Source organism: Myotis yumanensis, unplaced genomic scaffold, assembly GCF_028538775.1.
Source record: "Myotis yumanensis isolate MYYU_CA2020_CCGP unplaced genomic scaffold, mMyoYum1.0.hap1 SCAF_9, whole genome shotgun sequence".
Classification (NCBI taxonomy): Eukaryota; Metazoa; Chordata; class Mammalia; order Chiroptera; family Vespertilionidae; genus Myotis; species Myotis yumanensis.
The window spans coordinates 67127395-67154402 of record NW_027223760.1 but is presented as its reverse complement, the minus strand read 5'-3'; the positions used below and the strand labels follow the sequence as shown (position 1 = coordinate 67154402).

The 27008-nt window shown below is 35.1% G+C and overlaps 1 protein-coding gene across 4 annotated transcripts in view; it reads left to right on the top strand.

Annotated features, from left to right (window-relative positions):
• CD36 (CD36 molecule (CD36 blood group)) overlaps positions 1-22085 on the top strand; it is a 58645-nt gene extending 36560 nt beyond the window's left edge. For all 4 annotated transcript variants that reach the window (XM_070424548.1, XM_070424547.1, XM_070424549.1 and 1 more), the window contains exons 4-15: positions 1155-1315; positions 6190-6337; positions 6769-6948; positions 8683-8774; positions 10955-11001; positions 13399-13468; positions 14580-14767; positions 15801-15919; positions 16865-16938; positions 17504-17558; positions 18397-18561; positions 21136-22085. In XM_070424548.1, the coding sequence (XP_070280649.1) occupies positions 1155-1315; positions 6190-6337; positions 6769-6948; positions 8683-8774; positions 10955-11001; positions 13399-13468; positions 14580-14767; positions 15801-15919; positions 16865-16938; positions 17504-17558; positions 18397-18561 (1299 nt within the window). In that variant the 3' untranslated portion in view covers positions 21136-22085. The remainder of the gene's footprint in view (positions 1-1154; positions 1316-6189; positions 6338-6768; positions 6949-8682; positions 8775-10954; positions 11002-13398; positions 13469-14579; positions 14768-15800; positions 15920-16864; positions 16939-17503; positions 17559-18396; positions 18562-21135) is intronic.
• The last annotated feature ends 4923 nt before the right edge of the window (positions 22086-27008 follow it).

Below are 27008 nucleotides of genomic sequence, written 5' to 3'. Positions count from 1 at the left end.
GAAGGAAACAAATAGATCAGATTGTGTTCCTATATTTATGGACCTCTTTAGGTTCATGTTCTGTGAAATAGTTTTCTTCCTCTTCCTCTAGCACACCGAGGGAAGTTGGAGCTTTCTACCTGGGCATTTTTACAAGGTTCTTCATTGGAAATACTGCCTGCCACAAAATCACCTTTGTTGGCACTAGTTACTATAGCTTCATAGACTTCCGGCCCCGAGAGCAAAAGCCACAGAAGGAAACTGGGAGAGCATCTAAAATTCTCTTCTTTTACAGATAATGAGGTTAACCCTGAGGGGTTTGGTGGCTTTCCACTCAGTCCCACAGCTCCTAAAGAAAGGGACAGATTTTCCAAAATAGGGTTTTCTGATTCTTTCATTGGTATTTTGTTTTTCCACTACAAAGAGTGTCCACAACGTTTAATGGATTTCACAAAAGAATACTAGGATGACTTCCTTATTTAATCCTTTTATTGAAAACATAGTATCCTAATAATAATGAATTAAACTATTGTAATGTTTGGAAACATGTACTGTTGGGTTGCTGCAGATATACTGAGAGTTAGGGGAAGCCATATTGAGCATGATTTTGAAGTGAGGAGGTCAATTGTGTGTTTCTTATATGGAAGCATTTGTTTTCTTAATTTAATTAACCTTAAGTGATCATTCCCTGAAGTCTCCAGCTTTTGAAGAAAAGTAAATAGGGTCCATGACCACTAGACTTTTCTCTCAATTTTTCTGTTTTTGCCTCATCAGCCCAACTCACTTATTGCAGAAGAAAAGTTAATGTTCCACATGATAAGAACTTTTTGGAAGAGCTTTAATACAATTTGCTTAATAAATTGTGTTGTTCCTAACTGCTGCAATATTGCCGAAGGGTCACTGTCGAAGGCTTGCCAATGATTGGCCTTAAGATCAGCAGACGTGTGCAGTATTACACAGAGATTCTTTTTGTAAAAGGTTAACTAAAGACGTTGCTACGATGATTTGTTGAAACATTTCTGTTGCAAGTGAGTGGCGAGATTGCAAAGGTTCTCATGTATGAAGGTACTTGCGCCTGGTCTTCTCATTGGCTAATTACAGGTGAAAACACCCAGAAGTGCCCTTATTTACTACAAAGAAATAACCCACGCTTGTTTTGTGTGTGTTTTTTATAGGAAGTTGTCCTTGAAGAAGGTACAACTGCTTTTAAAAACTGGGTTACAACAGGCACTGAAGTGTACAGACAGTTTTGGATCTTTGATGTGCTAAATCCAGAGGAAGTGATGGTGAACAGCACCAATGTCAAGGTGAAGCAAGTAGGTCCTTATACATACAGGTGAGTCCCCTCTAGTAAGTGCCACTCTTTCCTTGACCATATGTATTTCTGAAAAGGCTTCCATATAATGAATGCCATTGATTTGAAAGGGACTTATATTATCTTGTCAATCATATACATTGAAGTATTTTGTTTATGCCTGTATAGAATCCTGATATAAAGACTTATTGATTATAAGAAATATCTATTTAGGTTTAAATTGACTAGCATCAATTAACTCCTACGTTTAAGGAGTTGCAGGCGTTTTACACTTGTGGAATATATTCTCCATGACTCTGAAATATGTGTGATCCATAGAAAAAGATATCTATCAGAATTTTAAAAACTAGACGACTTTAACATTTTAAGAGTGAATGTATAGATTACATTAGTGGTTCTCAAAGTGTGGTCCCTAGGCTAGCAGCATCAGCATCACACTGGGAACTTGGTAAAAATGCAAATTTTCAGAATCTATCCCAGACCAAGTCAATCAAAGACTCTTGGGTTAGAAATCAAAAATAAGTTTTACAAACCTCTCTGGGTGATGCCAATACACACTCAAATTTGAAAACCACATTAAACTGATGTTACACAACTGCAGTAGCTACTGTTTTCTATTCAAACTACTGGTAATTCCCAGATCAAATGGGGGTTTCTATTTATTCAGTAGACTCATTATTACATATTTCCCAGTGCTGAGACTGAATATGCTATAACTTTATCCTAAATTTCCTAATAATTTAACATGCTTTGGAATGGCATCTTGGACTATTAAAACTAAGAGGGAAATAATAGCCAGAACTTTTTATCTTGTAATTAAACAAAACTGACATCAGGAGATGTGATAGGATTTGTTCATGTTCATACAAACCTAGGAACTGGTAACTCCTAGATTTTTGTATGTTTTCCCCTACTTAAGTTATAGACTATGTCTTTTTACCCACTATCAAAGTAAGAAAAAAAGCAGAGATTGAGCTGTTACAAACACTAACCTTAACCAAGGATTAGGCATATATTTACGAGATCCATATGGAAGCATAATTAAATTCTGCTGTATCATTTGATATATAAAGGTGTGACATCTTTTTTCTCAAGGATTACAACTAGTTACATACCATAATCAATTCTTACCACAAATATATATGTATTTAACAATTTTTAAAGAATTTATAGTTTTAGTATCTTTTTTCTTTTAGATCATCTATAATTGTATATTTTTTCTCTCCACATATTATTATTATATTTCTATAGTAACAACTCACACTCAAAATATAATGAAATAATGATACTTGTGAAGGTAGTGCCTGTTGTAATAGCACATGATGTATAAAAGGCCATGGTGCTTGTTGTGTCCTAGCAATTATTCCATGTCTCCTGTGTCTGTGCATATGTCTGTAACCATTTACAACTCTGTCCAAGAAGACTTGATTTTTGTTGTTACAAAAAAAAAAACAACCTTACTTTTGAAAGAATATTCATTTTTTTCATGCTCTTACAGTTTTGTGTTATTATCAAAAGCCTATATGAATATCTTGTTTCAAAAAATGTTGCAGATATGATGTGTACCTATGACAATCTAGAAGTCACATGTGACCAAATGAATATTGAAGTATATTGCTTAAAAATCATAATCTGATTAATTGAATGCATGTGAGGAAAAAGAATAGTTGTTAGAATTTGAAAATTTATATTTTCTGTTTAAATTTTTGTTTGTGGGGAGGTTATGTTTGTTTTTTACTTTATGGAGAATGTGGGGAAACATTAACATAATATTGAATCTAGTCCTAGCCCTATTCTGCTAGGTGACAAGTAATATATGTTTTATTCTTAGAGGATCTAACCTCTAAAGGACAAAAGAGGGCGGGTTAGATACACTCAATTCATTTGAAGAGGCGATGATGGGAGGGTTGGAGGAAACCAGTTGGGTTTGCAGCTAATGTTTATAAACAATAAATTTCTACTTATATAACAATTGTCAACATAAGAAACATTCAAACCTGTGAAGAATTTTTGTGAGAGTTTTTTTGAGCCTAATTGTTGACAATGACTGGGGAGCAAAACCTCAACGGATTGAGATAAAGCTCCTGAGAATGGCAGTTGTGCATCTTATTTTATGCATTACAATCAAAAGAGATGCTGCAAGTGAGTGACATGAAATCCATTGGTGATAGATTAGGGGGGCGGGAGAAAGCACAGTGAGAAACCTCTGGGATTGGATGAAAAGTAAAATGATAGACACATGCATTTTTTACATAGGTGGGTACAGGCTAGTTAACAGTCAACAATTACCATGATAAAACGGTGAGGATTTCTGGTCGCTGTCCCAGTGTACTGGTTGTGCCCTGTGAGGTCTGGGAAAGGGAAGTTACCCTGACATTCCAAAGGAATGTTCTCAGATGCAAAAGACAATAGACAGGCTTAGTTAAGGTAAATATTGACCTTTGTCAGGGAAGATACCACCCTAGGACATGACTGCCCACCATAAACTGCTTTTAGCTAAAGAGGGTTTAATTTCAGATCCACCCTTTGTGGTTACTCTAGCTCTCTGAGTTTATACGGATGCCATGCAGGCCTTCATTGAGCCAGTCAGATTAGCATGTGGCTGCTTTTCATCCACACAATGTTAAAGAGATTTCTGATCAGGTTGGGGTCATCCTGTCTCACAAATGTCCCCGTCATTGAGTCATTAGTGTCTGCTGGCATGCCTTCAGTAATGGGAAACCACCTTTCAGAAAAAGTTAATAGCTTGAGAATCGTACATCTGTTGAGGTGAAGCTTCCGCCCCATAAATTATGCTCTGAATCCAGGTGAAATTGGCAGTGTAGGAAGGTATTCTGTCTCAAACAGAACCACAGGCTTATTTGGCTGATGGCTGCTTACGTGACTTCGATGAAATTTTTATTGGTGAGGTATGACATGGTACTAAGCATAAAATTTCCAGGACTGAGATCTTAATGGCACTCATTCCGACATTCACCATCTCTATGGCTCTATGAATATTTAGTAAATCCTTCAGAATATTCTCAAATCTCAAACATATATAATGTTTGAGTTACTTTGTTTTTTGCAGGAACACAAAGAAAGCAGTCTTGGGGAAAAATATAAGGCAGATTACTCCCTTTGACATTCTTAACCAAAACTTTCCAAAACCTGCCTACATTCTAATTTTTAAACCAAAAAATTGAGTGATTATGTTCTTTTTTAAAAAGCACATTCTATTAACAGGCCTCAGTTTAAAGGATTTTTCTCAGTGAGTGCCATCTACTGGTATAATGTTGTAAGTACAATTTAAATAAGCTAGAATTTAGGTCACAATTTTATACCTATTATTTCAACTTTAAATGTTAATAACATGTAATATAATTTTAAATTTACATCTATATAAGAGAAAATAGTAAATGACTAGTAATATACTCTCCTGAGTGCTGATTTAGATTTTTATGTTCTTTGTATGTATTTAGTACCCCCATAAGAATAAATAATAAAGCTTTGATTAAATGATATTAAAAATAAAAAATCTTTTTCTAGATGATTGGGAGTTCTCTTTTGAAATAATGTGAGCCATTAATTAATTTTTTCATTCAAAAATATGTATGGAGAACTCACCATGCACCAGGCACTGAGCTGGAGGGACAAAACACTCATAATCCGTACCCTACAGAAATTTACATTTTTTTTTTTATACCTGAGTGAAAAGTATTGGTTTTTACATTTCAATTACATGTTTTTATCAGTCTTTACCTTAGTTAACTATTCACCTTACATCATAAACATTAACTATATTATAGTGCAACAAATGATGTGTCCATTATTTCATCTCAGTGAATATCTTGTACTTGCCAAGATTTTTTTCTCCACAGTAATCACCCTTCAATACATTCCTAAAATGTAGTTGGTAACATGAAACTAGATATGTTAGAGCCAATGAACACTGATTTAATACTAGTCAGGATTTAATATATGGGGAAGGGGAGGGAAATTAGTCTGGAGTAAATTATATTCCATTAGTTATCTTTATTCTCATTAAAGTACTGAAAAATATGCAACAGCCAGCGCTGGGTAGATTACGTATTTTGAGCATTCTTTCTAAGACAATGTGTTCTTAATATTCCCCTGCTTAACCCTTTCTCCTGTCCCCTCCTCACCCTAGGATAAAGGCTACACATTTGAGTGTGAGACACAAGCCTTCATGTTTGAGATCTTGCTTATTTCCTGCCACTCTCCTTACTCTCTCTCTTTATAATCCAACCAAGTTCTACCATTTGCACTTCTAAAAGTACACCAGGTTCTTCTTACCTTATATGTGCCACTTTCAAACCTGTTTCCCCTAACTAAACTTCTTTTTGTGATTCAGGCCACTTACAGTATGTGGAATTGCTACAAAATGTGTCTTGACCCTTATCCCCACCATGACCATCCCAAGTCTGGATTTGTATCTGTTCTGTTTTAACCGTGAAGTCCGTAAACTCCTGAAATAACACATAATATTATGTGTAAATTTAAGACCCCTTTCTCTAATTTGCTAGAGAGCCAGCATGGGCTTATGCCAATGGTTTAGCGCAGTGGTCGGCAAACTGTGGCTCGCGAGCCACATGCGGCTCTTTGGCCCCTTAAGTGTGGCTTTTCCACAAAATACCGACTTCTGCGCACGGGCCACGAAGTTTCAATCGCACTGTACGTGCGCGCCCGCACGTGGTATTTTGTGGAAGAGCCACACTCAAGGGGCCAAAGAGCCGCATGCGGCTCGCGAGCCGCAGTTTGCCGACCACTGGTTTAGTGTAAGTTCTGATGTGTTCTATATATTCAAAAATATTTGTTGTATGAATGAATGACATTTGAGGCCTAACGTTCACGTGAAACAATAATTTTGATTTTTATTTACTTCTCTATTTCAGAGTTCGTTATCTCTCCAAGGAAAACATAACCCAGGACCCTCTGAGAAACACAGTCTCTTTTGTACAGCCCAATGGTGCCATCTTTGTACCTTCCCTGTCAGTTGGATCAGAGAATGACACTTTCACTGTTCTCAATCTGGCTGTCGCTGTGAGTAGACAAACAAAATGATTTGTTTTGAAATGCTCTAGAATCCACTATAATTAATCTCAATATTAGAACTCTCACTAGATAGTATTTATTCTGCTCCTATGTCCTTATTTGAATAGAGTTTTGGTCATTAGGAAAGATGAAAAAAATCCACTGAATTGGAAGACCACTTCAAGTGTATCCTTGGGAAAAAATAGGACTTAATTTTGAAAGACTTCTTCTTGTAACTGAAACTGAGGCACTCAAATGTGCTTATCTAGGGATTAGAAAAATTATACTTTTAGCTCTGGCAAGATTTGGCAGTAATTTTAGAAAAATAGTTTTTTAAATTTTTTATTAAAATTAATTCTCATATTTAATCCATTTATTTGTTAAATATTTAATACTATAAATGGTGTCTTTACACAGTTTTTTGTTGTTGTTTTTTGTAGGCTGCAGCCCATCTCTATCCAAATCCATTTGTTCAAGCGGTACTCAACTCATTTATCAAAAAGTCAAAGTCATCTCTGTTTCAAAGGAGAAGTGTGAGAGAACTATTGTGGGGCTATACGGATCCGTTCTTGAGTGTGGTACCATACCCACTTCCTAGAACAGTTGGTGTGTTTTATCCCGTGAGTACCAAATATAAATGTTGATATTGTTTTACTTTCATTGGATAAATAAAATGGCATTAGAAATCTATAATTTTATAATTTAGTGTGTTAGCCCTATTTATTATCTGGGAATATATATTCTAATTTTTAAAAATCATTTTTCTCACATCCTGCAGCTTTTCAAGTTTATAAAATTTACTTATATAAATTTAACAATTAAAATTTTAATTAAGAAGATGATATTTAATCAGGATTTCTTTATTTGATAAATAAACACTTTGTCTAAAATTAAGTTATGCTGGTAAGGCTTTGAACACTATTTTCAGTTTTGACTTCTGAAAAAATCAAGTTTAGTGCCAACATTTTAATTGTGTTAAATGTATTAGTTCTATCATTCCTCCTTCTCTAGATCTCTTACAAATTGTTTTAATGTAAATTTAAAGCCTAAATTTACACACACAACACTGATAAATTAGCAATGTCCTATCTTATGGAGTTTATTAATAAGAATTCCTACTGGTCTATAAATGAAATGACAATTTGAAGATTAAGGAAAATGTGAACTTAGTGATAGACTTAGCTATAGCTCAATGTTTTGAATTATAAATAAGACAAGCTAACCCTCGAATTGGAATTTTGACAATGATTTGACACTCTATGTCAGGGGTGGGCAAACTTTTTGACTTAAGGGCCACAATGGGTTCTTTAACTGGACCGGAGAGCCGGAACAAAAGCATGGATGGAGTGTTTGTGTGAACTAATATAAATTCAAAGTAAACATCATTACATAAAAGGGTACGGTCTTTTTTTTTAGTTTTATTTATTTCAAATGGGCCGGATCCGGCCCGCGGGCCGTAGTTTGCCCACAGCTGCTCTATGAGCTATTAGTTATATTCTCCAGTTCATTGTTGTTATTTTACTTTTAGAAAGTGTTCATGATTGCAACATTATCAATTAAGTATCAATGTAGAAAGCCTAAGGGATCAGAGATTCAGTTATCTATTTTTTTTAATCTTTATTGCTGAAAGTATGACATATGTCCTCTTTTTCCCCATTGACCAATTATTATTACTATTATTTTCATATATTTTTATTGATTTCAGAGAGGCAGGGAGAGGGAAAGAGAGAAAGAAACATCAATGATGAGAGAGAATCATTGATTGGCTGCCTCTTGCATGACTCTCACAGGACCAAATCTGCAACCTGGGCATGTGCCCTGATTGGGAATTGAACCGTGACCTCTTGGTTCATAGGTCAACTCTCAACCACTGAGATGCTGGCAAGGCCCAGTTATTATTTTTTAACTCAAATACTTGGGTAATTTTGTTTTTAATTTTGTATACCTAGTTTTTGGTAACCACTTATTAAAGATCATAATATTTAGAATACCTCTAGAAATCTGTCATTGTTCTCATAGATTTTGTTCAATATCTCCTCACCTCAATATAAAAGGAATAGTAATCCAAACTGTTTTACTGGCTTAATTACAAAAAAGAACACTAGAGTCTGGGTTATATCAACTTTTGATATGTTTTCTTCCTTTGTCTCAGCATCTAGCACTTATTTCTTGGAACCTTTTATATTCTATCTTTTTAACATGTTAAAGAACAAGTTTAAAACTTCAATGCCTATATATTTTAAACCATATAACCAGTCTTTGAGAAATTCAAACATGAGTTAATTACATGTTTTATAACTTGGAGAGTATGTATTGTTCTAGAAATAATTTTTTCTTGGTACATGTATTTTCAGTACAACGATACTGCAGATGGCGTTTATAAAGTTTTCAATGGAAAAGACGATGTAAGCAAAGTTGCCATAATTGACACTTACAAAGATAAAAGGTAAGTATCCAGGTAAAGTGTGTGTGTGTGTGTGTGTGTGTGTGTGTGTGTGTGTTTTACAAGGGAACTCTAAAGCAGGTGTTGCATAGACACCCACCTCTGCAACAGACCTGCCTCTATCTCAGCTCTGAGAATTCCTGTTCTACAAGGCATTAGCCCTTTATGTATGAAAGCTGGTTGTACTAGTGCCTCGCTGCTGAAAAGCAGCCCCAGGTTCTCTTACATGAAGAAATCCAAAAGGACTGTTTTCTTTTCTGCTGTGTTACCAGCATTACAGTGCCCCATGCAATTAGATAACCACAAAATGAAAAGAGAGAAAATCAATGCATTAACTGATCATCTAGGAGACATAAAAATATGTTTCACTGGCTTTTTAAACTTGTTTGTGGAGTATATCAAACAAAAATATTCATTCCATTGACATAACCTAATGTGTCTATAAAGATAAAAGCTTAATGAATCCATGCTAACACTTCCATGACTTTCCCCTTCAAAAACTTCCTGAAATAATTTCTACATATGATAGCTTAGCTTTTTAAAAATTCTTATCAATGAAAATACAAAATATTTTATATTTTAAGTAGTTTGTTACGTTTTAAGTAGTTTTAAAATTTGCATGTTAAACTTGGAAATAAAGAGCATGTTTCCTTTGAAGTAGTAATAGAATGTGGTATGTTCATCTCGCCAGCCATGATTTTCTTTCTTTTCCTAGATCCTGCCTATTCAACTGAAATATAGGAAATTTATCATATGAGTAAACTAAGAAGAACCCTAATACATTTCAAGGCAGAAAACCTTTTCTTCTCCTTGATGTTAATAAATAAGCTTTAGGCCACTTGTTTTCTGAAAAAGATCAAAGGATTCAAAATAGAAAGAGTCCTGGCCAGGTGGCTTATTTGGTTGGGGTGTCCTCCCATACACCAAGAGGTGGTGGGTTCGATTCCCTGTCAGGACACACACCCAGGTTAGGCTTCCATCCCTGGTCAAGGAACATGCAGGAGGCAGCAGATCAATGTTTCTCTCACCTCTCTCTCTCTCTCTCTCTCTCTCTCTCTCTCTCTTTCTCTCTCTCTCTCAAAAATATTGAAAGAGATAAAATGTTTTTATTAATATAACTAACAATTTCCTCACACCTGAGTCCCAATGGAAAAATTGACAATAGTTGAGTTTTCACTCCTGTGGTACTTTTTCTTCTACAGAGTCCATATTTACATGTTTTTATAAAGAAGTTTAATGGAGGAAAACAAACACTTCTAAATGCTCATTTAAGGGGAAATCACATCATTGTTTATATATCGAAGAACATGAACATTTCCTCCATTTCAATATTACAGAGAGATTTTGAGGAGAGTTGCTAAGTGCTCCTAGTTAGAGTAATAATTTCAAGATTATAATAAGGTTAATGTAACTGATCATAGCAACACTGAGCATGATTAAGAGCTTATTCTGTTTTTAAGAAGAAGCATCAACCTGCATTGATATCTCACTGGATGACATATTAAGAATAAGAGAAAAGTTTTTCTATCACCAAAAAGTGGCTGAGGATACAGAGAAACTATTACTACTATGTTTTTTTATTGTATATATCTTATCTAGACAGGAGAGCATAAATTAATAAACTCTGTCCTACTTTAATGCCAGATCATGCAAGAACTAAAAGGGGGGTTATAAATTGTTTAACTACATGTTTCCAATCTCTATTAATCAAACATCTGCGTCTCTTTCTTTCCTCCTCCCCATTACCCTCTCCTCTCATACTGAGCTCACATCAGTTACCCAGTGAATATTTTTTCTTCTATTCAGTTTGAGTACTCAACATACTACCAAATAATTTATTTCTCCCATTGGAAAAAAAATATCTCCTAAGCAGAGATCTAAATTTCTGGTCAATGTTTCTCAATTTCCTTTTTTCAGATTGGTGTCTATTCCAAATTGTTTCTATGTAAACAGTTTTATTTTGTAATCTGGCTACTTAATGGTATCAGGCACTTAATTTATTTCATCAAGATGAAAGCTTCAAAGAAAATATGGACTGAAGGAGTTACAATATTTCTTGAATTTAGCATTTGTCATGTCTAATCTTTATTTTAGCAATATTGCATCATAATAGACAAAGTAACATAAGAAAGGTGCTCTTGAAATGAGAATGTTTGTTCATTTTCTTTCTTTTTATTCCTAAGGACTCTCGGCTATTGGCCAAGTTATTGTGACATGGTCAATGGTACAGGTAAGAGCATTTTTCTTGGCAGTAATCACAATGAACCCACCTCCCTCTCTCCCACAAATCTACCATCATACCTAGAGGATTCTGAAGGGGAGAGTATATGTTTACCTGTCTTTATACCCCCAGAACATAATTCAGAGTCTCTACTCTTTCACAGGTTTAGTAAATATCTGCTTAATGTGATAGGATTTCTGAAGACTAAGCACCAAGGATTGGCCTTTATTGAGTTACTAGGGAAATGTTTGCTTTGTAAAAGCTTTACTTAATGAACTGCCTTCCTGACAATAGAAGTAATGGATTAAAAAACTTAGAGAAGGAGCTACTATTCACATCCTTTGTAAATACTGTACAGATAATAATTTAAAATTAAAAAAATTAAAAATATCAAGGTAATTACAAAAGGTGAACCATGGCTCCAAGTAAGGTTTCAAGCTGAGGTAGGATTGATAGAGTTGCAAGACAGAGCTGTCTATTTGAATAAGGTGGTCAGAATGAGAGAGAAAATAGCAACAAAAACAAGGTTGGGTGTCTACTAACCATGAAAAATGTATGCAAAGGTGAAAATTCTGAATAAGATTTGGGAAAAACACAGGACTATGAACTTATAGTATGGTTAGAACTGGCTGATTGTACTCCTTGAAGAAAAACAAAGTACACATATGCCTATTAATTTAAGAATTAAGATTTTAAAGAGCAAGAGGAATCAAACATCATGAGTAATTAAAACAGAGGTGGGCTTTCAACAACTAAGAAGTAGAGGCAGGAGAATGATGTTTGCAAAGTTGGTGAGGCAATACCCTGCTGGAAAACGGTATAATAAAGACGAAGAACTTTAGATACAAAATTATGCAAAAAAAATAGGTAATAAAGAGGAATACCAAAGTGTTGTTGACTTCGGCATTTTTTATTTAATTTTGTTGTCACTCCCTTATAGAAAAACAGAACAAACATGGGTTTGATTGGTAATGCTTTGAGCCATGAGGGTGGATGAGAGGAAGAAAGAAAAATAAATAAATTCCTTTCTAAGTAAAGCGTTTCTGCAAATCAATTGTAAAGTGTCTCAAATACTAGCTCTAGTAATTGCATAAGCATAATACTTCAGTCCTTAGGTGCAGAGTGAAAGGCACTGTGCTGTTCCTAAGTACTGATGGGTTCTTTATGAGTCTAGAAAAAAAAAGTATTAAACATTTCTGTCCAAAGCTAAGAAGTAGAGAAGCTTTAAAAGAGGAGCTAGGATATTTAATAATGACAATAGTATAAATATATGAGAAACTGGTATGAAATTACAAGATCTAAGAGGAAAACAGAAATAAAAAAAAAACAGGAGCAGAGGTAGGTTGGACAGGGTAGGGGACTCTGCTATGATCCCTGTAAGACAAATTTTTGGTCACGAAACAGAAAAAGTTGCAATGTGTTTTCATCACAACTTAAAAAGGCTTCCTCTGCCTTCTTCAGGAAGTTGGAAGAGATGTAAAATAAAAGTATTAATGTACATTTGAATGCTTTTTTTAATACCCTGCTAATATCAGCTATCTAGTTGTTGGTATGATTATGATGTAAGCTTCAGTGATATTTCAGATAATGATTTTTAAATCTTTTCAATGTTCTTTTTCATTAATGGTTAAGACTTGGTAAGACAGTTGTAGGCAATGCCCATTCAGTGACCTATTTGGGGAGTTAAGCTAATCTGTAATATTCAGTTCCTTAATGGCAGGATCAAGTTCATTGTGATCTTCTGTTACATTTTACTTATCACAAGAGTATAAGTGAAAGATAATAAGATTACAAGGTTGGAGACTTACCAGAAAAATAACCTAGAATTCATAATTGAAGGATGGGTCTTATCATTATAGATAAAAACATTCAGTGGTGGCTCAGTTTTGGTGATATTCTTTTAAGGAGCAAATGGAGGAGTTATCTCATTATTTCTTCATATATCCAGAGTGTGCCATGGATCATGACCACAGCAGAAATTCAATAAATTCAAAAAATGCTCTTTTTAGTTTGATGGATATGTTTTCAAACCATTTGCAAGAAATTCTTAGTGAGAGGACTTTAAAAAATGATTTCAATAATATTAGTCAGCCATTAGAGCAGATGAATGAATCACTATCAAAAGTACAATGCAAACTGAAAAGGAATGCTAAATCAATTTCATACTAAAAAAAAAAAAAGTGCCACTCTACTACATGTTTAAATGACAATATTTGGGGTATATTGGGTTAAATAAAACATACCTGTTTTGTTTTACTTTTAAAATTGTGGCTGCTAGAGAATTTTAAAGCTACAGATACAATTGACATTACTATTTCTATTGACCATGCTGGAATAGAGATTTCTACATTCTTCTAGGACACACGTGACATCTAATCACTTGACACTGGCTTAATTTTTAAACAGATGCAGCCACATTTCCTCCTTTTGTTGAGAAGACCCGGGTGCTGCAATTCTTCTCCTCTGACATTTGCAGGTAAGACAAAGACACATGCATTTCTGTGAGTCAGAAAATTTTCCCATGTAACAAAACACAGGCCAAGAAGCTCATACTTAATGTTATTTGAGAAAAATAAAATACACGTAGTGAAACTTTTCTTCATTTATTAAGAATAAATATGACAGTCATAATATGTTTATTAATGCTTTAAAAAAAAGTAAAGGATGTAGAAAGATATTTTACATAATATAAATCATTCTCTCCTTGTTATGTCTAAGCCAGAACTCTTTCTTTCTTTTACTAAACTTGCATTATATTTAATAGTAGTCAAGTCTATCCTTCTATGCCCAATTTTTCTAAGATGTCCAGAGAAGGTGAGGTCACTGTCACAGAACTATGTTAATTAATGTGTTCTACCTCCCCTACAGCATCTTTTCCAATTGATGGGGCCTAGTAGATACCACACGGCATTAGAACCCACACCAATATGCTTGAATCCTAACCCTGTTCCCAAAGGCTGTGTGGTTGTGAGCAAGTATTTAATATCTCTGAATCTTTTCCTTATCTGTAAAATTGAAAAGAGCAGTGTTTCTTCCTAGAGAGTTATCTGGGGATTGGAAGAAATATTTATTGAGCCCCAGCACATTACCAAGATTATGGTGGACACTTGGTAAATGATGGAGGTATAGGATACAGTATATTAAGCTCACGTGCACACACTTACAAGTAAGTGGTCTTTCTCTTCATGACTGTTTTGAAAGACAGGTATTTTATTTTTATTTCATTGAAGTGGGCACACACAAAAAAGTATTTGAGGCAGTCATATAAATAGTTAATCTATGAAGGAAATAAACTGAAAAAAAATGTCTTCAGTATCAATACACCATGGTACTTCACAAGCAAAAATTATTCTTAGAAGGTTTTGAAAATAAAGGTAAGGATAGCTCATACTCAGGTATTGAGTTCTGATATGCCTTAAAATTTTATAAGGATTTGTTTTCCCTAAAAATTAAGCAATAATTCTGATAAGAGTATATTAGATTTTCCAAGTTAGAGTAAGAATATAAATCTAAAACTAAGAAAAAAAATGAATCTCTGGAATGTAGTTCAGATCCCTGGAATGAAGCTCTCTTTTCTCTGTGTTTAGGTCCATCTATGCTGTGTTTGGAGCCGAACTTGATCTGAAAGGAATTTCTGTGTTTAGATTTATTCTTCCACCCAAGGCCTTTGCATCTCCAATTCAAAATCCAGAAAACCATTGTTTCTGCACAGACCCAGAGATCTCAAATAATTGTACATATTATGGTTTGCTAGACATTAGCAAGTGCAAAGAAGGTGAGTAAATGTTCTCAGTATTACAGTTCATGTTGTAATTTGCAGTGTTCTTTAAAATGTAACCTTTACCCAGGATTCCTTTGACCAAAAATTTAAAGTGAGAAACAATAAGGACAGAAAGTAAGGGTGATGGTAGGAAATTTTTGTGTGTTTTTTTTGTATTGTGTTCAAAGTCCTAATTGTGTTTCAGTGCTGCATAGGTTAGTTATTAGTCAATGAAATCATACTAGTATTTCTCTGTGTTACTTAAGGAAAATGTCTAGGCTCTTTTCCATTTATTATTATTATTATTATTATTATGCTCATTGTCATTTTGAGTTGTATGGGTTCCTTGTATATTTTAGATTTTGGCATATTAACTACTTATTGGATATCTAGTCTGCAAATATTTTCTCCCATTCCACTTAGCCTTATTATTGTTATGGTTGTTATTGTTATTGTTTTTTTGCCATATAGAATCCTGGTGCTCCTTTTACATTTAGGGTAAAAGGAAAATAATTCCCAGAATACTATGAGCATTTCAACTTATCTATCTGCCATTTTTTCTTTCTTTGAAAATAGTAAATAAAAATAAGTATATTTTCAGTGTGTCTCTGAAACAAAGGCTGACTTACACACAATTTGTGGTCTGTCTTGGTTTGCTCACTTTCTTCATATTGGAGTGGTGAGAATAAAGAAAGAAAAAACCTCTTAATTAATTCTCAGTTCATAGATATATTACTACCTAAAACAAAAACATATGTGATTAAAACTGTGTTCAGCAGCTAAACCTTACATATTAAAAATTAATACTTAAGGCATAAACAACAGAATCAACTGACTGGTTAGTAAAATAATGGAGAATTTTGTTATTTTATTTGTACAGTAGCAATCAGATGTTATAATTCTCCCTCACCCTCATCCCCCAAAATTAGTGTTCAAACCCAGCTATGCATTTTTTTAAATTTTTAAAGATTTATTTTCAAAGAATCTTTTTTTAGTGTTATGTGAAATATTATTTATCCCCAATGATCTTCCTAAAACTTGTTTTCAGGAAAACCTGTGATCATTTCACTTCCTCATTTCCTACATGCCACTCCTGAAATTAGAGAAACTATTGAAGGCTTACATCCAGATGAAGAAGAACACAGCACATACTTAGATGTTGAACCTGTAAGCAAATATACTATTGATCTGCCTTGTTGAATATTGTGTTTTTTTAATTAACTTAAAGAAAAAATAAATCATCTCCTTGTCAATTACATTTATTGATCATATTTATTGATAAATTACTTTTATTTCAATGAAAATTACATTGATTTTTTCTATTACTTTATGAAATATCAAGATAACAATTTTAGTTTTTAAGAATATGGAACTTGTTAAGCATTTTTAATGGATCATGGGTCAGGAATACTAGTGATGGGAATGATTCTAATCATTGCTTATATGAAGAAACCCTTTATATTATATTATGAGGGATAAAAGGAGATTTTATAGGTATATGTGAATTGGGGGCTAGATCTATTATATTTAGTGTCACAAAAAATTTATAAAAATCTTATAAGCACAACAGTTTTAATTATTTTACTGTTCTACTTTTCAAAAATTTAATGGAATGCCAGAATTTTAGTAGCAATTTTTATTTTATTTCAATAATGATAGTAGTATGATTAAACTGAAGACATATGAATTATGACTGAATATATACTTGACCTTGCATAGTTTAGGAACTATATAAACTGTATATGCTTTTATGTTTTAGTACTGTTATATCATTGTTGATTCCCCAAAACCATTTCTGGTAAACATCATAAACCTAGCTAAAACCTTGACATTAGAGTAGGCAAAGAAATTATATGTGTGTGTACATGTGTATGCATGTGTGCTTGCATGTATATGCATGCACATACATATATGCATATTCACATAATGCAACTATGGATAGTTATGTAGGAAATATTTCACATGTCAAATTACTAATTTAATAAATACACAAGTTTTAAGTAGAACAGATTCACCTTAAGTTCTATATAACATTACAAATTAACGTTGGCTATTATAAAAGAATGTTTTCCAAAGAAGTTAAAAATAATTTTAATTTGTTCCTTTTTTTAGATAACTGGATTCACTTTACAATTTGCAAAACGGCTGCAAGTCAACATATTGGTCAAGCCATCAAAAAAAATTGAGTGAGTCTCTTGACCAAGGTTATCTTTACATGCTTTTAGTATTTTCTTGTAAGAATGTGAGTAAATCTATGAAAGTTAGTGAAAATAATATAAAACTTCAACTTCTCTTTGGCTTGACTATATTATATAATAATTATTAAATGCTTATAACTTTCATTTGTAATTTAGAAGTATATCTGTTCACTGAAGTGAATTTATATATAGTTTGGAATGTTTTAAAGTATTAGGTGGCATCTCACATTTTGCTTACTCTCCAAATATTTCTATGACAATAATTTCCAAAATTCATATTTTACTTTCCTGAGTAGAATTTGTTTAAAGGAAAAATCTGTGTTTAGAAAGAGTCAATCAATTATAAATCTGTTATGAAGGCTTTTAGAATAGAAGATACCTGAGAAACAACCATATTAAAACCTAAATGATTCATTACAGGGAACAAAAATCAAGGAACTTAACCAAGTTGCAAGAGTAACTAATTTCTGAATATTTATTGACACTCGTAATTACTAAAATTTCTGTCCTATATGTGTAATATATTTTCATAATTTTTAAATGTATATTACAGTGTTTTAAAGCGTCTGACTAGGAACTACATTGTGCCTATTCTTTGGCTTAATGAGGTTAGTATTTTTATCTATTAGTATTAAAAGCAATAAACTTCTTTGTATATAAAAATAATTTTGACATTTTAAAATTGAATATACCTTTAATGTATATTGGAGGTTGTATGTGTTTTCATTGTTCATATAGATGAGTTTACATAATATTAATTATAGCTATTTGAGAGAACCAAACCAAATAGAAATATCAAGTTTGTCTTAATTTTCTGTGCCCTTTTTATTATTTTAGATTATTTTCAAAATGCATCTGTTAAACATTTTTTCTTGTCATATGTTTGTGTTAGAGTCATTCACATATCTAACTTCAAATAATTCAAAGCTCACTGAATATTATAGTTAATAAAAGCCAACCAAGCTTACAAAAGCCAGCTTACTAAAGCAGTTGTAGATAGTCTATCCTATTGCCTGACAAGATATTTTTTGTGTAAACCATGGAATTACGGAATTGATTAACCACAGAATTAGGAAATGCATCAAGTCTTCATAGGGAATTAAATAGTTGACCCTTGCCATTTTCCTATGTCACTAGGAAAAACACTTTGGAAAATTGTGAATGATTTTGGTAAGACAGTTTTAAAGATCAACGGAGCTAGCATATTGAAGAGTGCCAAATAACATGTCTAAAGGGAAGTGGGTTATATTTCACTCTGTATTCTACCTTGGCATATATTGCCTCCTTGAACATGCAAAGGGAATTTCATTGGCTTGTCTTACAGATACAGATGACTAATACTTATATAGATGTTTGGGGGGAAAAGAGTGATACGTAAGTGGAGGATTTTAAGTATTTTGCTCTAATGATCTACGCAAATAATGCTAATTATTAACTCGATTACAGACTGGTACCATTGGCGATGAGAAGGCAGAAATGTTTAAAAACCAAGTGACTGGAAAAATAAAGCTCCTTGGCATTGTAGAAATGACCTTGCTCGGTGTTGGTGTGGTGCTATTTGTTGCATTTATGATCTCATATTGTGCATGCAGATCAATGAGAACAAAATAAGTAAGTATATACAAAAATATAAATATATGTATGTATACTACTTTAGTAATATTCATATGTTACTTTTTTGCATTTTATCAAAGAGGGGTTATAAGTTATTTTGTAACTCCTTCTGGACATGTCTAGCCAATTATTGTTTTTAAATACATTCTTGAAGTTTTGAGATACTTAATGTAAATGAAGACATAAATGAAGACTGAGGAAATAAAAGCCCATAAATCTCAAGCAGATCACTAGATTCCATCTTTACTTCTGAGAGGAAAGGGATAAGAGATAATTTTCAACTTTGAAAAGTTAGTACATAGATAGCTTTTTTGCAGAATTCTGACTTCATTTATCGATTATTTCTAGTTATTTTTTTAAAAAATAAAAAAATAATTTAGCATATTGATTAGGAAGGGTTATGTAAAATTGAAAATAGTAGATATTTGGAGAGATTGAAATGTATAAGGGAAAAGAAAATAAAAAGAGAAATTAAATAAGCTAGAAATTAAAAAGAGACTAAAAACTTGATAATAAATGGTAGAGATAAAATATGCCTTTAAAATAAATACTGCATTGAAATGAAATTTAAAATGAAGATAACATTACTATAAATACAGGATTGCTTCACAGACATGCTGGCCATACATTGTCCAATATCAAGGTGTGTTCCCTAGATGCTTAATGTGGAAGCAGGATTAACAATTAAAATTCATGAGCTAAAATTGGAATATAACAGTAAAAGAGAATAGGAGAAAGTCATGTTCAACACAGTAAAACCAAATTACTCAGGGTTTAGAGGGAATATCATGGAAATGTGGACATTTGCGTTTTAGCAGAACTCCAGAGGTGGTCAGGCCTCTGGTTTAGTTATCCGTTAGTGTCTGTGTCCCCTTGCACATAAATAGGAATGAGTGCCTGATCCTATCGTCCTTAAGTGGAAGCCTTTCTGTAATCATTGTAGGTGCCACTGGTGTAGCCTTTGGGGGAGAATTTTTCACTTCATCCATAATTCTCATCAGCCTTTCCTTCCCAGGCGCATTAAAAAAAAAAAAAAAAAAGATAAAAGCAATACACTTGCTTTAAAATCACAACTTTAAAACACGTTTTCTTATTTTACTTTCAATCAGACTGTTGACCCTAATCTGTCTTAAATATAGATTCTGGTGCTGCCACTGATAACTATTTAGCTTTTACTATGTGCCAAGATCATGCTAAATCTGTAATATGTACTATCACATTGAATCCCTAATACAATTTCATGCGTTTCTAATAGCCGGGGATTCATCAGCATCTGTTCTATCTTCTGCAGACACTCCAGAACATTGTAAATTTTAACAGTGCAGGATTGTCCATTTCCCAAAGTGTGAACCAGTCAAATTGATAATTTTTTTAAGTGGAATTTTCAGAACACTATTTCTGTGTGTGTGTGTGTGTGTGTGTGTGATTGAGTGCTTGTGTCTAGGAAGGTAACCCAATCTTTTGTTTTGATCATGTTTGGCACTATTTAGTCCCTGAAAAGAAGGCTGAACAATTATGGCCACAATCTATTTGGATAGGATGTATTCAAAATGACAGTATAATATATTCACATTATAATAAATAAGGGAAATATTGCATCACTGTTAAGACCATTAGTCCAATAACAAACATGTTATGATTAAACCAAGATATTCATATGACCATTGATATAATAGAGATAAAAAATAATCCATTGAAAAACAAATAAAACAGAACAAAAACTTGTTCTGGTGGAAAAGCATGCTTTCAAAAGCAAGTATAGTAGTTAAAAGTTTTTATTTTAACAAGTATTCTCTCTTAAAATTATATAATAAATTTTATCACTGCTCAGTGAGCCCTGAATGTCAAATTCCTTGGATCTCTATGTGGCCAAATTAGGGTAAAGGATTGAAAACTCTCTAGAGCATCTCTGTCAACAGATGTATTCGTTTCTTTACCCTTAACTGTTCTGAGGAGAAGTGGCTGGTATTTATAAAACTATATGCTTTTCTTTTACAAGCAGAGAAAAAGATTTTCTTTGTAGATTATTTGATTTATTAGATTTAGAAGAATCACAGGAGATGTAGATTTCCTTAAACAAGCCTCAGTTTTTAATATTATAAAATTATGCCTTTGGGAAGATTTGTAAGCAATTGGAAAAACAGAAGATAGATTTACAAAAGGAAATAAAGTATAAGATGGTGGAGCTGAAGAGTGGCTTTATTCAATGGATCACAAAGAGCACAAGCAAATAGTCCCTTCGAAAAGAATAGAATAGTATAGACACCTCCAAATGGGAGATGGCCTGAAGGGAGAGCCAAGGGTAGAAATGCTTGCCCAGAGCAGATTCATTGGTGAGCAATCCTTACCTGGCTACATGCGGGTCTTTAGAATTGGGAAGCTTATCCTTCTTGAATGGGAATATGCATTGACTTACTATATAGTCCACCGGAGAGCTTTGCTCTGCAGCTTAACAAATTATGCTGAATAACAAAAAGTAGGATATCTTGGATATATAAAATTTGAGTATTACCTGTTTTATTTTTTTTCCACTGCTTCCTGATAAACAGTAACATTTCTTCTACTTTCTAGACAGCAAATGAATTTTTACACTTATGTACCAGCAACATCAAGACCTTTGTGAATACTGACCTACAAATGAAGATTTAATACGCTTTATTTTTTCAAAACACACCTAATCTTATAGTTGATGAGATGGTGGCACTATTCATTTTTGCAATAAGCAGCAATACAATTCTAACGATTATTAAGATGTCATTAAAACCCATAATCTGAACAAGTAACCAGCACCTTTTAAAATTCATCTTGTGCACAGTTTCTACGGACCAGGTTCTAGCACGGACAAATTATTTTTGTTTGGTGCTGATTCACTAGTTGATTCCCTGGTGACAAATTCAGCAGAGGAGTGGACATTCTAAACAAATTCTGGACCCTGAACTCTTCTCTTTCTCATCAAGGGAAGACAGCATCATTCTCGGCAGTGTCCCTGTTCCGTTGCAACAGACCCCAGGACTGTCAGTACATTGCATTTTTATGAGCATCATTATTTTGAAAGACATTTTAAGAATGGAAAATAAATGATTAGCCTGTGCGTTATTTATTATATGTTACCTAAATCTCCTTCTCTATGGGATTCTTTGCATAGCAACAGCAGGCATTATAATTATGGTCTTACTTTATAACAATATGGGCTTCTATTTTTAACACTGATTATGCAGAAGGGAGTCATTGGTAGCACATTTTGGCTCTCCATGTTAAGGTCTTTGTAATTTTCCACAACCTGCAGCTCTTCTGGGAATCTGAATTGATTATGATCTTTCTACTCAGTTACATACAACTTATGCTTCATGACTTCAGAATGCTGTCCTAGTATGAAAATATGTAAATGAGAATAAAGGAATTAATGTATGAACGACGACAAAGAAGAGAATGCATTAATAGTTATTTGTTGTAATAATTTTTGCTTTCATTGTCACCTCAGACAGAATGATTTCAACCATTAAAAGACATTCTTACTTAAACTCCTGCACTTTGCCTAGTTCCTCTTGTGTCGCAAAACATTTACCCCAATTTTCTGTTTAAAGTATTTTCTTTGAATCCATGTTTCTTTGTGAATCCATATTTCCTTCTGAAATATTCTTTCTAATTCAATACTGATACTTTGTCCTAGCCTAATTTTTGAGTCATTTAGAAGACAACCAAAAGATATTTGGTGTAATTCCTTATAGCAGCATGACTTAAGTTCTAGACTGGGAAAAATTTCTTTTTTTTTAGACCTACTAGAGGACCAGTGCATGAATTCGTGCACAGGTGGGGTCCAGCTGGCCCACCCCGATCTGGGCCCAATCAGGGCTGGGCTGGCTGGGGGAAGGGGCCACGGGCGATTGGCCAGCGGGCCCCACCTTTGATTGAGGTTGGGGGCCAATTTGGGGCAGGGCTGGCCATGGGGAGGGGCTGTGGGCAATGGGCCAGCCAGACCCGCCCCCAAATGGGGTGGGGGAGTGCCGATCAGGGGCCAGTGGCATGGGGGAGGGGCCATGGGTGGTTGGCCGGCTGGCTCTGCCCCTGATCAGGGTTGGGGGGCTGATCTGGGGTGGGGCCGGGTGGGGGGAGGGGCTGCAGGAGATTGGCTGGCTGGTCCCACCCCCTATTGGAGTAGGGGGAGATCAGGGGGAGGGGCTTCAGGCTGAACAGGGTAGTGGGGGCCCATCAGGGGCGTGGCCAGCTGCGGGGGAGAAGCTGCAGGAGGTTGGCCACCCAACCCCACCCCCTATTGGGGTGGGGAGGTGTGATCAGGGGCAGGCTGGCCAGGTGGAGGGGCTGCAGGCCTATCGTGGTGGGGCCGGCTGGTCGGGGGCGGGGCTGGCTGGGGGAATGGAAGGGGTGTTTGGCCGGCCGCCCTGCTCTTGATCAGGGTGGGAGAGTCCGATCAGGGGCAGGCCGGCAGGGGGGAGAGGCCATGAGATTGGCCAGCCGGCCCCACACCCTGATCAGGCCAGTTCGCTGGCCACAGTGGGCATCATGGCAACTGGTCGTTAAGGTCGTTATGGCCGTTACGGTCACTGGCTTTTTATATACATACTGTAGATTGTTAGGTAATCCTGCTTTCTTTAGCAAGGGTTCACTTATTGCAAAGAGCACCAGTCTACCTAAAAAGCTCCTTATAGAGAGAGAAGATGAGCCACTTTATGTCTTGTGTTTTATACAGAGAGGTTTATAGGATGAAGTATTAGAAACAGGTTTATTTGGATAATAAAATTAAGAATTACTTGGTCTTAATTTTAGCTTCCAGGGTAAATAATGAATACCCCAACCAAGACACCACCAGTTCAGAGGGATCCTTCAAAAATCTGAAGGTACTCAAAGCATACTGACTTAGTATCTTTCCATTTACAGTAACCAGGAGGGGGAAATATATCCCCCTAAGACAGTGATGGCGAACCTATGACACACGTGTCAGAGGTGACACGCGAACTCATTTTTTTGGTTGATTTTTCTTTGTTAAATGGCATTTAAATATATAAAATAAATGTCAAAAATATAAGTCTTTGTTTCACTATGGTTGCAAATATCAAAAAATTTCTATATGTGACACGGCACCAGAGTTAAGTTAGGGTTTTTCAAAATGCTGACACGCCGAGCTCAAAAGGTTCGCCATCACTGCCCTAAGATAATGAAGTGTAAGATAAGATTCTAGAAATCCTCTTCTGAGGATTAAGAGAAAACTTTACTCTCTTTGCATTAGGATATTTGTGGACACGATGATCTAAGAGAAATATAAAGGACATTTCTTTAATTCTTGAGCTGAGGTGGTCTAAATTATGTAAAGTAGGCATTGGGCTAAAGAATTGGAGGAGGATCCTAGCCAGCATAGCTCAGTGGTTGAGCATAGACCTATGAGGAAGTCATGGTCTGATTCCCACTCAGGGCACATGCCTGGGTTGTGGGCTCAGTTACCAGTAGCGGACATGCAGGAGGCAGTCGATCAATGATTCTCTCCCATCATTGATGTTTCTATCTCTCTCTTCCTCTCCCTTCCTCTATGAAATCAATAAAAATATATTTTAAAAAAAGAATTGGATGAGAAAATACATAGTCACCTCAAGTAAGGTCTGTATATTCAATCAATGACTCAGATTTTATAATGTTCATACAGAAATGCATCTCAGTTCATAGGTATGAGGGAAAAAGTTTTGAAAGATGTATCTTTAATATTGCTTAACTAAATACCTTCTGTTTTGCTCTAAAGAAATAGTAATGGTGCTCAGGGAACGTAGATGTTTGAATACTTATAACTGTACATGGATGAGTTTGTATATTTTATCCCATAGGAAACTCTACCATTTGGTAGAGAGGCACATTTTCATTTCAAACTATGTTTAACTATCACAAAAATTATAATTGCTGTTCATAACTTAAGCTTGAAAATCTATAGCTTGTGAAAATGGATTAATGCTTACTGTTGCTGACAAGTGCACAAAGAAAGAGAACAACCTATATAGTTTTTAATGTCAGGATAAAAAGAGGTAGAGTGAATATCATATCAGGAAAAGAAATGTTTTTTTCTGAAAATTTACTCTGAACATTCAGGAGATTTGTGTTTGGATTTACATGCATGCAATATTCTGTCAATCTTTTAACATACTGTCAACGGTCAGAGCGCCACAATATCTTTTTAGCTGGAGTTCATTTTTGGTGTGTTTGAGCTGACAACTCAGTTTTTTGTCGTTAAAGTCCAATATGCTTGCAACACTATGGCTGCTTTCGTTATACTCACCTCTTCTGGCTTATCTACCATGTTAAGTGGATTTTGAACTCTACCTAAAAAACCACTATTCATTATATTTTTCTGCACATGTCAACAAAATTACTGATGATGGGTTTTTCTGAGTTATTTGGAGTGATCTAAGCTAATAAACTAAAAATGAGTGTTTTGTATTTGTATCAAATACATACATGAACATTGCTTTTTTCTTTTGTGGCTCAAAGGTAGCTGCATTTTTTTAAAAATATATTTTATTGATTTTTACAGAGAGGAAGGGAGAGAGACAGAGAGTTAGAAACATCAATGAGAGAGAAACATCGATCAGCTGCCTCCAGCACACCCCACACTGGGGATGTGCTTGCAACCAAGGTACATGCCCTTGACTAGAGTCGAACCCGGGACCTTTCAGTCCACAGGCCGATGCTCTATCCACTGAGCCAATCCAGTCAGGGCGGTAGCTGCATTTTTAAGTATTGGTGAAATACCTTGTTTTATTGAGCTTCACAGATGTTGCATTTTTTTATATAAATTGAAGGCAAGACCCCTCTGCCCGAAAAAAAGATTACAGCGCTCTTTTATTGTAGCATTCGCTTTGTTGCTTTATTGCAGTGGTCTGGAACTGAACTCCCAATATCTCTGAGGTATGCCTGTAAATACTTTTGTTGTTAGAAAGATAATTTTGCTTTTTCTTTTTAACTTTTGATTATGGAAATGGTGTTTAATATCGCTACTATGAGCAGCTGTTATTGTCTATTCATGGACTATTTACGTATTACTCCTATTTCCTTTGCCAGCTGTTCTCAGACACTAGTAAGCTTATGTCTACACATTTCGGAAATGCTCCGTTCTACACACTTAAGAAGGAAAATTGTGACAAAGCTAGGAAAAACATAGATTTTAAAATAGTTCTTTAATTGTGCTACGGCTGAGCCAACAGCCTCAGCGTCACCTGCAGACTTGTTGAACATGCATGTCCACTGAATCAGAATCTGCAGTGTAACAGGATCCCCCAGAGATTTATGACTAATCATTTAAAAATAACGGTCCTATAAGTTTGTGAAGACTATCTCTATTGGCCACTATTGTAGTAATTTCCCTTCCCCCGCTCCCCTGTCCCATGCCACCCCATCCCTGCCACCAGCTCACATGTAGCAGTTTTCATAGCCAGGCAAGTAGAAACAGGGATCAGAGTAGAGTACCCAACTAAATGGACAGTTGGATCACTTGATTCTAAACTTTTTCCTGCAAATGATTTCTTGCTAAATGTGTTATCTTGCTGTGTTATTTATGTTTGCTGAGTTATTTAGAAATTAGAGGCCCGGTGCACGAAATTCATGTAAGGGGCTTGGCCCTCGCATCCCCAGCTGCCTCAAGGCCCCGAGGTCCCGCCCCCTGCCCACTGGTCATTCTGGAAGGTCATTCTGACGTTCGGTCTAATTAGCATATTAGCTCTTTATTATATAGGATATTCAGGTCTGGTTCTGGTTTAAAATGGTAGCACCCTGAACTCACCTTCTACCACAGACACACCAGATCTATAACTACATATGGAACAACTTTCTCCAAAACAAACAAACTAACTAAAAACTAGCTTACCAACTCCTACACATTGGGCAAACAAGCAAAAAAACACATTGAAGAGGGTAGGAGAGGCTGATACCCAATCTTGCCATAAATCCCACCCGTGGCACAGCAACACACATTCAGGGGGGGAACTCAAAACCTGGAGCTTCTCCCTGAGGAAAGAAAGGTTTGAACCCTATATCAGACACCCCAACTTTTAAGACCTGTACCTGAAAGATGTGCTCCGGAAACATCTAGCCTTAAAAGCCAGTGGGTCTCATATCCATATGACCTACTAGACTATAGCAAAATGAGAAAACAGCTTTTAAAGGGCTTTACACTCAGACTCTCTTAACTGAGGACCCAGCTCAAGGGGTCCAGACTTTGTGTGAAAGTGGCTCATTTGTTAATCTTAAAGTGTTGGCCTGAGGGGCAGGCATCTAATTGAACATATAGTAGGAACCTGCTGGGATGCTTTCCAAGGATAGAAGCTAGAAGTCACCATCTTCTTTCTATCCCTGGGTGGGCACCATTTACGATAAAAACTCTCAACAAATTGAGTATAATGGAAATATGCCTCAGCATAATAATGGTCACATATGGCAAGCTCACAGTT